General features: G+C 53.3%; 1 protein-coding gene and 1 long non-coding RNA gene across 5 annotated transcripts in view; one reads left to right on the forward strand and one right to left on the reverse strand.

The window, feature by feature from the left end:
- The window catches only part of LOC115832354, a 12800-nt gene extending 3287 nt beyond the window's left edge, over positions 1-9513 (forward strand). The window contains exons 2-3 of one of the 2 annotated variants that reach the window (XR_004027825.1): positions 7960-8400; positions 8967-9513. This is a non-coding gene — a long non-coding RNA (uncharacterized LOC115832354). Of the gene's footprint in view, positions 1-7662; positions 8401-8966 lie in introns of those variants that run through there. The other variant, XR_004027824.1, reaches the window with a different exon arrangement.
- MLN (motilin) lies at positions 2218-10484 on the reverse strand. 3 transcript variants are annotated; one of them, XM_003281551.2, is made up of 5 exons: positions 10433-10484; positions 7540-7663; positions 5613-5729; positions 3049-3151; positions 2218-2381 (listed from the first exon to the last, which is right to left on the reverse strand). In XM_003281551.2, exons 2-5 carry the CDS (start codon positions 7654-7656, stop codon positions 2371-2373), a joined length of 348 nt encoding a protein of 115 aa, XP_003281599.2. In that variant the 5' UTR covers positions 7657-7663; positions 10433-10484; the 3' UTR covers positions 2218-2370. The 3 variants fall into 3 exon arrangements, with proteins under 3 accessions (XP_003281599.2, XP_003281600.2, XP_012358709.2); XM_003281552.2 differs by having other exon boundaries at positions 2219-2381; positions 3070-3151; positions 10433-10476; XM_012503255.2 differs by having other exon boundaries at positions 2219-2378; positions 10433-10476.
- Between the last annotated feature and the right edge of the window lie 1559 nt (positions 10485-12043).

The raw sequence follows: 12043 nt of genomic DNA on the forward strand, positions 1-12043 counted from the left end.
TTTTCTTTTGGGCTTTGTCCATGATTAGATTACACTGAATTACAGCATACAGATATCAGGCAATTACTCTTTGCTTTTAACTATTCAATTTCATGGCAAATCCACATAGCTCAGTAATGCTAAAATCACACCGATGTGGTTACCAAGAAAATACCTCATCATCTCCATTTTGTGAAGCTAGGTTCAAGTTGCACTGTAATGACCTGTAGTCCTGTTAAGTGTAAAGTACATTCCAGATGAACACGGGGTAATCCGTACCTCTCTGTAATTGCCAGATATCTGGAGAGATTCTTGCAGATGTTGCTGGATAAGCCTGGGTGAGGTGTGAAGAGGAATGGCATCTTTGCTCTCCTGGTTACTCTGGCTACCCTCCTTGTCTCTGATCCTGGTTGGTCTCTGGTCCTACTCATTCTGTTGCTTTAACCAGGAGCATGTCTCCTTTTCTTCTGTTTTGTGAAAACATGGTCATTTTCTCTTCACTCAGCTCACAGAATCCTTCCCAACCTCCTCCCAATTTTAATTTCTTCCAAAGCTGTGGATATCCCATAAGCAATCAAGTCGGCTGTCCTGGAAACTGGAGGAGCTTGTTGGTGAAAAAAGAATTATTTGAGCCGATTGTGAGAAATCGAACAGTGGCAGGAGGAGGAAAACGAGAGAAGAAAGGAGCCGACACATCTAAACAAGCAGGCAGGGCACTGTGCATACAGATGTAGGTGGTAGCTGGGTCCCTGTTGCGGCTTATTACCGAGAAGCACATCAGAGGCCGCGGGGTGAGGGTTGGGGCTGCCGGGTGGCAGCGCTGAGCTTTGAACGGGGCTTTTCTGCAGAATGGACAGCACCCTCTCCCTTCCCCAGTGCTGTAGTTGCTGAACCAGTTCCCACCTAAACAGTGCAGACCTCCTGGGCAGAGTCTTCTGGGGGCCCCATGTCCCGCCATGGTGGGTGTCTATTTTAGCGAGAGGCTCTTCAACACCCAGAATCTCAGGGAAAATTCCCCAGCCAGTGCTGGGGCCCCGCCCCAGAAATGGGCACCCCCTCTGGTGATAGGGGAAAGTGGTCTCGCTACAGGGGCAGATTCCAGCAGAGGGTGAGGGAAGGACACAAAATGCGTTTTCCATGGGGAAAGGGACCACCATGAGCACCTCGTTTCTCTGCTTCGTGGAGTGTGTTACAGAAAATGGGGTGAACTGGCGTGGTGGAGCTCGGAAGGGCAAGGAGGAGCCTTGGATCCAGATCTTCCCAGCAGCAGGCTTTATAGATTTGTGTGTCTCCCCCGCTGCCCCCCGCATGCCCTTCTGCTGCAGCCCTCTCTCTCTATTACCGGGCATCTTGGCAGCATTTCCCGGGAACCTGCAGCTGCTCCGGGGCCGATCAGTATATGTGCTGGAAATGCGTGTGAATGTTCAGCGTGGCAGGGTTGGGAGCCCATGGAAGGTTTGAGTGTTTCTCAGGAGAATTCAGAGTACCTCAAATGAGGGTCCCTTGTTCAGCGTTGGAGTTCTTGTTCTGTTAACTACTTTCTGTGGCTAAGCCTGGGTGGAAATGCAGAATGGACAGTGTATCTAATTGCTGGTAACCTATGGATGGCAGGAGCTGCAGTTCCAGTGTGGCCCCAGTTTATAAATAAATGAACATTCATTAATGTAAAATTAAATTAGAATGAAATTTCCCATCCAGTTTTGTTTAGAAGGCAGAAATAAGTGGGTTGGCTGTGTAATTTTGCTGCGGATGCAGGAGCTGGTAGTCACAAGGTGCTAATAGTAATTTGCTCTTTGCTTGTGCCTCCATCCCAGATCTCAAGGCAGATATTACCACCTTGGTTTTGCACAGGCTCATTGAGGTTAAAGGGCTGGTTGGAAGTTACTTGGCAAGGGGTTGAGTGCAGAGGCCCTAAAATTCTCTGGCCCGTTAGACCTTGACCGAGTCGGTAAACTAGAAATGGACCGAGACCCGGGAGACCTGAATTCCAGTCCTCACTCTGTCACTGACTCAGTGTGTGGGCAATGATCAGTTTCCTCACCTATAATGGAAGGGCCAGTGGTACTCTTCCACTTGTTTGGATCTGAGTTAATATTTGAACTTAGAACTCACAAAAGGCACACAATGCTAATGTAAGCATCATTTATGGCCAACTTTCTCTGAGCTTTACTTTCCTCCTCTTTTTCTTGCGACCTGAGTTTGCCCTTTGGGAATTAAAATATTAAATAAGAGTCATTTCTGTATATTTCATGCTTTATTTGCTGGAGGGGGATTTGCTTTGGAAAGGGTGTTTTTCTTCCAAGCCCAGCTGGCAGGCTGTGTACATTCCCAGGGCCTCACTTGGGCGGGAGGGGCCTCCCAAATCTGTTCACCTTCTCCCCAGCGTGGCCATCATTTGGCTGCTGGAGAAAAGCAGAGGTTTGTGCTCAGTACCATCATCAGGTCTGCTTATGAAACTGCCCTCTAAAACTTGCTTGCAGGTCGGAGGGAAGAGGGGGCACCAGGGCAGCCTGGGCGGGAAGGTGGGAGGTTTTGCAAGGAGCCTGGAAGCTGTCTGTAGACTGGGGCAAGTCATTTAACCTCCCAGTTTCTCCATCACTAACAGCACTTCCTGGAGTCTCTCCTCTCCTCCTGGGGACTATGAGAAGTAATTAGTGGCTGTTTGCCAGAGGAGATGTAGCTTTGCTCAAGTAATTCGGGCAGACCTTGAACTGGGCAAGGCCAAATGGGGCTCAGGACTTCAATTTGCAGAATGAATGGGGGAAGGGAAAGCCGCACCAAGGTTTCCTTCAGAGCAGCCGCCCTGTGGTGATGTTGTGGAAGGGAATGAAAATATCTGGAGCAGGGGAGTGGGGTGGGTAGCTGGGAACCCAGCCTGAGACCCGCCTCCCTGGAGAACTGCTGCAGCCACCAGCAGGTATCACAGCATAGCCCAGGGAGAAGACAGCTCCACATTCTCAAGTGCAAAGCAGCCAAACAAATTGCCACCCTGAAACCCTGCCTCTGGAGTATTAACACCAGGGTGGGCCGAGGCCGGCCAAGCCACAGAGACGCCTGCCCTCCCCGTACCGTGCTGGGGAAGCATCTCACTCAGCAGCCCTTCCAGGGCGGCCCGGTACTTTTCCAGCTGTCTGGAGTTCATCCTCATTCCAATTTCTAGAGGAGCAGTCAGCTGTGAAATAAGGCAGCGTTAACAACAAGGGAGAGGTGTGGAGAGGGCCCTTAACCCCTGGGTGCACTACAGGTGACAGGAGGGACCCACGGGAGCCACACCACCCTGCAGACCCCACTGGAGCCTCTAAGGATGGCTGGGAATTCTGCTACCTTCCCCTAATTCTAACCAGACGGCTGGATCCTGAAGGTCACTGAGTCCTGCTGAGGGGATCAACACACCTTCTCTAACTGGGAAGCTGGGACAGGAGTGGGGGGTCAGCAGGAACCCCAGCAAGCTTTTCTCATGGGGAGGGAATTCACTCCCTGCTCAACAATAACAGCCAACATCATGGAGCCTTACCCTTATTCTAAGCTTTACACTTATTCTAAGTGCTTTATGTATATTAACCTCTCAATAGCTCTGTGGGGTAGGGACGGTTAGTGTTCCCATTTTGCAGATGAGGAAACTGAGGACAATGAGATTGAGTAACTTGCTCAAGGCCACACAGGTGGTAAGGAGCATGGGAAGAAGACAGTACACCCAAGGGGCCTGGCTCCAGGGTCTGTGCCCACAACCACCAGACTACCTTTCCCCTTGTTGGTGGAGACTCTCCACCAAAGAGGTTAGCTGCAGCCTTGAGGCAGAGCCTAGGGCGCTGATTGATCTCCCCTCGCCCCCCCCCAGAGCTTCCTGGATCAATGCTCTTGCTGCACAAACTAGCCAGCAGACTGGAAGACTCCTGGCCTCTCGGGAGAGTTGCTGTGGAGGAGTCCCAGCACCCCCTCCCCTGCCTCCCACCGGGCTCCCTGGGTTCCAGGAATGGGTCTCCTAGACCCTTGGGGGCTCAGGGTGCCTGAAGGACATCTGAAGGGCCCCAGTCCAGTCCTGCCTGTGCTGTTCCTGGCTGTGGTTATGCCTCTCCCTCTAGACCCTCTAGCAGGGTCCTTACTTAACACAAGGAGGCTGGACTGGACAATCCCAAAGGGCCCTCTCAGCTCTGTATGTCGTGGTTCTAGGAGATGGAAAGAGGTGAGAGATGCCCCACCCAAGCCTCCCCAAGAAGGGGATGTCCCCGGGGCAACCTTGGAGTTAGTGCCTCAAACTCTGACTCAGGTGCATTTAGGAGGTGATTCTGAGTGTGCTCCCTGCTCACCAGCTGCTGGATTCCCTCCCAGCTCCCTCCTTAGGAGCCCAGGGAGTTCGGAGTGAATGTGGGGGAAAAGGGGCCCCACCTCCCTGAGTGCCGAGTGCGGCGACAGCACCCAGGTTGTTTTCTGGGTCTGACAGCACTGGGAAAGATCACTGGCCTGTGTCCAGTGGGAGGTGGGAGTCCAGCTGGGTTCTGCCCTGACTCCTGTGTGACCGTGACAAGGCCCCTGCTCTGTCTGGATGTCAGTCTTCTCGCCCCTCAGGCCCCTTTATGTGGAAGTGACCCACACTCAGGCCTGGGCCTCTTCTCCATCCACACCTATCCCCTCAAATGGCTCACCCAGGCCTAGCTTGAAATTCCCTCTCACCACAGATGCCTCCTACGTGTGTGCCTCCAGCGCTCACCTCTCTTCTGAACTCCAAACTTGTATGTCCACCTGCCTGGGCAATGTCTCTGCCTGGATGCCCAAGAGCATCTCATGGTGTTCAGGCCTGGTCTGACTCCCTGATCTTCCTCCTGCCATCCTGCTGCCAACCACAGACTACTCTGTCTCCGTGAGTGGCAAATCCGTCTTTCAGTTGTTCTGGCCCAAACCCTTGAAGTCAATTTTCACTTTTTCTTTACATCCTATATCCATTCTTTCAGCAAATCCTGTGGGCTTCTACCTCCAAAATATTTTAAAAATCCAACCTCCTTGCCCTGCCTCCACCAAGACCGCCTGAATTGGCGCCCTCGCCACCTCTCTCCTGAAGACTGCAGCGCCTCCTGCCTGGTCTCCTGCCTCCACTCATGCTGCCCCAGCTCTAAGAGGGTTCCGGTGGCTTTCCTGCTTTGAATCCCCAGTGGCGCTGCATGCAGGCCCTGCCTGGGCTGGCCATGCTGACGTCTCGCCCACTCTGCTCACCCCTGCCACAAGGGCCTGGCGCCCACTGGTGCTCCTCAGTGTTTGCACTCACTGTTCCTTCTCCCGGGAGGCCCTTGCTCCAGCTCTGTGCACAGGTGGCTCCTTCCCTTCATTCAGGTTTCAAATCAAATGTCACCTCCTCCAAGAGGCCTTCCCTGACCCATCTTAGGGACAAAGCAGTCCCCCAAACCCCACTCAGTCACTCTCCTACTTCCTTATCTGGTGCCTGAAATGGTTGATTTATCTCGTTGTTGGAGTCCGTCTCTCCCTACGAGAATGGAGCTCATTGCCTGGATGTCTTGCTCACTGCAATATCCTAGGACACTCTGAGGCTCACTGTGGCTTGCGGGCCCTGCCTTCAGGCCAGGCAGGGGAATGCATGCCCTGCTCTGAGTTTCTCTCCCATGTCCCAGTTGTCTGCTCACCTTGATCATTTCGTTTTCTTCTTCCTCGATGGGCTCCGCAGGGTCTACAGGACCTTCCTCCCCAGACCTCTGCCATACACTCAGGGATTTCTTTTGCCCTTTATTCCGTTCCTTTTCCTAGGGGCAGAGCAGAAAATTGCACAAAACCGCCCTCCCTCAACCCACCCTGATGGCCCCTTGCCTGTCTCTATCTGCCCAGGGTGCTACCTGCCCTGAGCTCCCTACAGACTGAAAGAACCCTTTCCCCCAGGAGCCTCCTGCACGAGGAATCTCAGATACTAACTAGTGGCTCATGGATGGCCCTTGAGGTTGCCCACCAATAGGTCAACTTGAAGAGGAATCCATTCCTTTGTAGTTAAAACATTGCACCCAGATTGTTACTGTTAATTAACTTAAAAAGCTGAAAATAATGGCTGCCCTTCATGCATATTAAGTGTGAAAATGTGTCTTTCTTAGCAGAGAGCCTATAAAAAAGGTAGCAAGACAGCCTAACCTGGGAGGGCGCCATGGGGTGGCCCGGGAACTCAGAGTCCCTGGGAAGTGATTTATAAGAGGCAAGACAAGAGATAAATTATGGAGGAGGGAGTTTGTAGCTTCTTCATAAAAATCCAAGTGCCTGGCAATTATGAGGAGAAAAGCCTTGGAGCAGATTAATGCAGTGTCCTTTGCTTGCCATTTTGCTAGTTTATGTTCCATTTGGTTTGACTGTTTCTGTCCAGCCCCTAGTCTTGCCCGGCATGCTGCTGGCCAGGTCCCTGAGCACTGAGATCCTCATTCCTTTGCTTTCTCTAGTGACACTCTTGGGACTCTGCTGTTGGCCTGCCCTGAGACATGGTGATTCTAGAACAAACAGTCATCCTGTGGGGAGCGTGCCGGCATGGAGGAAAGTGTGTTGGGGCCTGCTGCAGTACCTACCCAGTTCCCATGTCTGCTTGAAGAAGGGGAGCTGGATTCAGCCTTGCCTCTAAACAGAGCCCTGTTCACTGGGAATGTGGATCCCCACACACCTCCCACATAGAGTGGGCAGCTGCAGGCAGGCTGTGCCCCAGAGCCTCGAGACCTCCCTGGGCACTAACTCATGTATTCATCCCTATTGGAGTCTCAGTTTCAGACAGGGTGGAGCATGAAAGTCCCTTTCTTCATCTCCTTAGGTTAAGGGGAACCAAACATCTGCATAGATACTCAGCATCCCCTGAAGTCTAAAGTAAAAGGCAGCAGGGAGGCAGAGCCAGCAGTTCCATTTTCCCTAGGCTCCGCTGCCTGAGTTCCATGAGGCCTGCCTGGTTTTCTTCTGGGCCCTAAAGAGGAGGCTTTGGCCACTGTTACATGGACCGCAGCCTTGTTTCCCGCCTCTGGGCGCTGGCTCCCATTGGTCCCTTGCTCTTGATCTCTCAAGGCCCCCAGCTGAATTCCACCTTTTCCCTTCAGGCTTCCAAGCACGCTCCAGCCCTTGGTGATTCTCCCTCCTTGAACCTGAGCACTTAGCATCAGCACCACTGATGGGGCAATTCATCATGTCCTGCCTGTGACATCTCTCTTTTGTCTTCGACTCTTAGTTAATTTTTCATATGTTCGTGTCTTGGCACCCCAGCCTGCTCCCTGGAGATGGGGAGGTGCTGAGATTCTTTTGCATGCTTAGGCCCATCGCCAGGGTGGCCTCTTGTACTGCAGAGCAGCTCAGTAAATATTTATTGGCTTGTTAATTTAAAATTTCCTCCAAAGGATAAGCAGGGATGGGAAAGATGTTGCTCATATGAGCCACTGACATATCTGAGTGATGCCAGTGAAGGCGCGAAGGTGGCCAGAGAGGCGGCTGGGACTGGGGGTTATCTTGGGTCCTGGTCCTTTACACTTTCCTTGGTATCACCGGCATAGGGTCATAGTGACCTCAGCCTTGCTAGCGGGGCAGGCAGCAGGGGGTTCTTACCTGCATCCTCTGGAGTTCGCCATAGGTGAAGATGGGGACGAAGGCTTCCGTCTGGGAGGCCAGCATGGCAGCTGCATGCACCACCAGCAGAGCAGCCACAGCCTTACAGGATACCATCTTGGAGCTGGACAATGACAAGGAGCTCTTGTCATTAAGTTTGGGGTACAGTGGCAGACTGCTGCGTCCGAGGCAGGGGCCCTCAGTTCTGGCCCATGCCCCACCTCTAGCTGTGTGATCTTCAGCCAAAGCTCAGCCTCTCTGGATTTGGGCCTGGTATCAGAGCTTGAGCAGATGAGCTCTGAGCACCTTTCTGCCCCAGAGCTGTGGCAGCTGGCCAAGCTCCTGGGAAAAGCCACCCAGTTCCCTACTACACACCAGGGAGGAATCATTTCACTTGTCCACTCTTCTCTTTTGTTACAGGTGAGGTCTTCTGGGGTCAACTGGACTCATAAGGCAGGAGGGACCTCATTTTTCAGAGAAGGAATGCCTAGATTATCAACAGAACTGTGCCCCAAGACCCAGGGAGACCTCCCTGCCCCAGTGCCTATTAGAATGACAAAAGGTGTGGACCCAAGCCCAGATGACCAGGGCTCTGCCTGGAAGTGCCAGGCCAGGACCCTGGGTCTGTAGAGTCTCTGCCATTGCAAAGGATGAGCCAGATGGAAAAATTCAGCATGGAGCTGTATCCCTGAGCCAAGAGGGCACCCCCTTCCCCGTTGGGGGAGCGATGGCTTGGGAACAAGCCCCCCGCCCCATGCTCCAGTGCATCTAGCTGCCTTTGGCCACCATCCTGAAACAGCAGGGAGCAGGCTTCCTCTTTCCTCACACCCTGGAACCCAGTGATTGCTGACCAGGAAGCAGGTATGTGTGGAATGGCTGGCAGGACATTGGGCTTTAGTGGGCTTTTGGAGCTCGGGTCCTGGCGGGGAGCAGGTAGGCATGGTGACTGCAGGGGTGCAGAGCCTTGAGAAAGGGTCCACCGGGCAGACTTTGGGCAGGGACAGGGTGGTCCTGGGGTGGGGGTGGGATGGCCTGAGTGCCAGCCACGGTTGACTCATTCAAAGGCAGCAGGGGCTGGAACCTTGGCCTTTTGAGGCCCAGTGCTTTTCCCAATACCCCACTCTACGTTGCCTTTGCCCGTAGCAGGCAGAGGAAGGCACAGGGGGCAGGCCTTTTGAATGCATCTTGGGCACCACTGTTCCTGCGCTGGGTGGACTGCTGAGTGCAGGGGCCAGGCCTCCAAGCAGGGAGGGGAGGCTGGGACAGCCCCTCTAGCAGTAGGGGTAGGGGTGGAGGTCGTTACAGATTTCAGATAAAGCGCTCCTCCAGTACCCCAGCAGCCTGGATTCTGTCGGCAGGAGAGGGTCTGCCCTGGAAAGGCCTCGGGGCTCCTCTGCAGGTCTCAACCTGGCTCCCTCTTTGAACAGAACCTTCCAAGCCTTAGGCTTGCATCCTGCCTCTCAGCCAAGACCTGTCTCCTCAGTCATCTGAAACCACCCTACCACGCCAGACTCTCCCTCTGTCTTCTTGCTATTCCAGCTCTCTCTTCTTCCCACTTCCTATTTTCTCTCCATTTTGTTCAAACTCCATGAACAAGAACAACAGAGCTCAGACAGCGAAAGCCTCCCCATCCCAGCTGTATGCAAATTCCCAGCAGGCTGAAAGGACCACCCGCCCACCCAAGACCACCTCCCAGGAAGCCGAGGCCTTGTGCGGAGCCCCAGAGGCGCTTGAGCTGATTGGAGAATGGGTTGAGGTGGGTGGGACCCATCACTGTTCTTCCCTTCTCATTCCTGTGGTTCCCTGAAGAGTCTCTGGGGCCTGCTTTTCCCCCCAGCAGAGACGGATGTGTCACATTTATGGCGTCCCATTTCCTTCACAGAGAGGCTATAGATCCTGTTTCATTCTGGTGTATTTAATTCACTCCATAGGAATCAATAAAAACTTTAAGTAAAAAAAAAAGGCAAAATCCAATTGCTGCTCATTTTCTTGATCCAACTGGCAGTCGGCATGTCACCTACGTTCATGTGTGTTCTGGTGAGCTGGAGGTGGGAGAAGGAGCTTTTCATTGTACAATGAGACACTAACTCTCCTTTCCCATCATCAGAGATGGGGGGCTTCAGCCTTCAAATGTCCAGCTCTGCGTGAGGTGGGTGACTGTCTGCCCTCCCCTGCAGCACTCCTGGCCGGGCTAGCCTTGCCTCCCCATGTGCTCTCCCTCGGGGTCAACTTTTTCTTTTTCTTTTCTTTTCTTTTTTTTTTTTTCTCTGAGATGGAGTCTCGCTCTGTCTCCCAGGCTAGAGTGCAGTGGCGCAATCTCGGCTCACTGCAACCTCTGCCTCCCGGGTTCAAGCGATTCTTCTGCCTCAGCCTCCTGAGTAGCTGGGACTACAGGCGTGTGCCACCTCGCCCGGCTAATTTTTTATTTTTAGTAGAGACAGGGTTTCACCATCTTGGCCTGGCTGGTCTCAAACTCCTGACCCTGTGATCTGCCCACCTCAGCCTCCCAAAATGCTGGGATTACAGGCATGAGCCACTGCAGGGCCAAATTTTTCTTACCTTTCCAGAGCAAAGCCACCATGCCAAGAGGGGCCCTGCACCCATGATGAGCTCTGGCTTGGGTTCCCGGCCCACCGTGGATGTGCCAGACCCACCCACAACAGCCTCTGCTTTGCCAGGAGTTGCACCCACCTGCTTGCCTCCAGCCTCTGTGCCTCAGCCCTGCCTCTGCTCACTGATGCCCTGGGAATCAGCTCGGGCACTCAGAGCGAAGCCCGGCTGGGCACTGGAAGGTGGCAGAGGGCCCTGGACCAGGCTGGCTCTGGCTTGCACCACCGTTCTGCTTTAGGGCTCATGCTGACCACTCCCCACCCACTTTCTGAGGGCTACTTACAACGTGATGTGGTCTGAGTGGGTCTGGAGGAGTCTCTCTGTTTGTCTTCTGGTGTCCGGCTGATCTGACGGGTTCTTATACACCTCCCAACCCTGGGAGCTGCCCTTGGAGCCCATCAACCTTTGACCACAGCTTTGGGGGCCCTCGCTGGGGGAGCCTGGATTCTTGAAGCTCGTGGAAACCCCGGGCAGGGCTAGCCACGCTATGGGCTTCCAGGGCTTTCCTGGAAGGAACAGCGACAGTCAGGGTTCGGTGGAAGCCAGCCCCCACCCAGATGGCATTCTCCCATCCACCGAAAACTCAGCTGCCTCTCAGAGGTCATTTTAACAAAGCCTTTTCTTTTTTTGTTCCTTAAATATATGACATTGGTGAGCCTCTAGTGATCAGATTTTCTGTCGGCCTGTCAGAGCGCTGTATTAGAAAGACAACTTCTCTTCAGTCTTCCCCCTGAAGCCCCTCATGAAAGAAAGTGTTCAGGAGTTTGTGACAGCGTTTCAGTGGATTAATGAAAATAAAACTACTGAGTCCAGACCCAGGGCTGTGTGGGGCCAGATGCCGTGAAGGAACTGAGGAAATGCAGAGGGGTGACAGTGTGGGAGGTCTGCACGCTGCAGCCTAAACGGGGAGAAAGACACCTACCTGGGCAATGTTTCATGGTAATCATGCAATTCAAACAGTATGTGTAAAGATTCAAAGTGGGAAGAGGGAAGAGGTGAATGTGATCTGGAGTCAGACCTGGCTTGCTGTTGCTGGGGCTGGGCAGGGCCATTTCCGGAGTGCAGCATTACCCAGGAAATGCTTAACACGAACGTTCTGATTAAACGCAGCAACCCCGTGAGGTGGGTGTATTTATTTCCCCCATTCAATAGATAAGGAAACGGAGGCACTGCTAAATAGCTCATCTGTGACTCCTTTGCAAGGTCTGTTTATACTAGGGTGAAGGCCAGACGTGGCCAGGTGCAGCAGAGGGCAGGAGTGAGGGCTTCTGGGGATTTGGGGTACACACAGGCTTAGAATGGTGCGGCGGTGTCACAGGAGGTCCCCTGTGTGGGCTGGGAGCCGCTGAGTCGGGTCTGAGTGTGGGGACCCTTAGCAACCAAGCAGAAGGATTTAGATTTGATGGAGGAAATGGAATATTGGGCATTTTCATGATACCTTGAAGGGGATGTTAGGGCAAAAACATCACTCTGGAAGATCTCTAGTTTTCTGGGTACCTGTGATGGACCAGGCAGAGACTGAGGTGGGGTACAGTCTGGGTGTGGAATCCCGAGGGTCTGGGTGGGCAGTGGCTATTTTCCCAGGAGACATACATTGGCCAGTAGCACCTTCCAGAGACGCTGCCCCACACATCCAGAGGGGCACTTCTTCTTGCCCAGGAGACCCTGCCCAGCCAATCCTTGGGTCTACTCTGGCCCTTCCCCTCAGAAACAAATGTTTGCAGTGCTTCAAACCCGACACACATAACTTCTACCTTCCCCACTCAGCAAGGCTTAATGAAAACAGATGGCAGCTCAGTGTCCTGGCTTCCTGCCAGCAGGGTCTCTGCGTACAGCACCCACGGTTAGAACTCCAGCACGCTGGACCAGTGGCTGTTGTGAGATGTGCGGTGTG

This window comes from Nomascus leucogenys, chromosome 22a (assembly GCF_006542625.1).
Source record: "Nomascus leucogenys isolate Asia chromosome 22a, Asia_NLE_v1, whole genome shotgun sequence".
Taxonomy (NCBI): Eukaryota; Metazoa; Chordata; class Mammalia; order Primates; family Hylobatidae; genus Nomascus; species Nomascus leucogenys.

Coding starts and splice junctions, on each gene's coding strand:
- MLN (XM_003281551.2), bottom strand. CDS start 7,656: ATGGTATCCTGTAAGGCTGTGGCTGCTCTGCTGGTGGTGCATGCAGCT. Junction 5,730..7,539: donor GCGAACTCCAGAGGATGCAG/GTAAGAACCCCC, acceptor CTCTGCCCCTAG/GAAAAGGAACGGAATAAAGG. Junction 3,152..5,612: donor AAGAAAACGAAATGATCAAG/GTGAGCAGACAA, acceptor CTTATTTCACAG/CTGACTGCTCCTCTAGAAAT.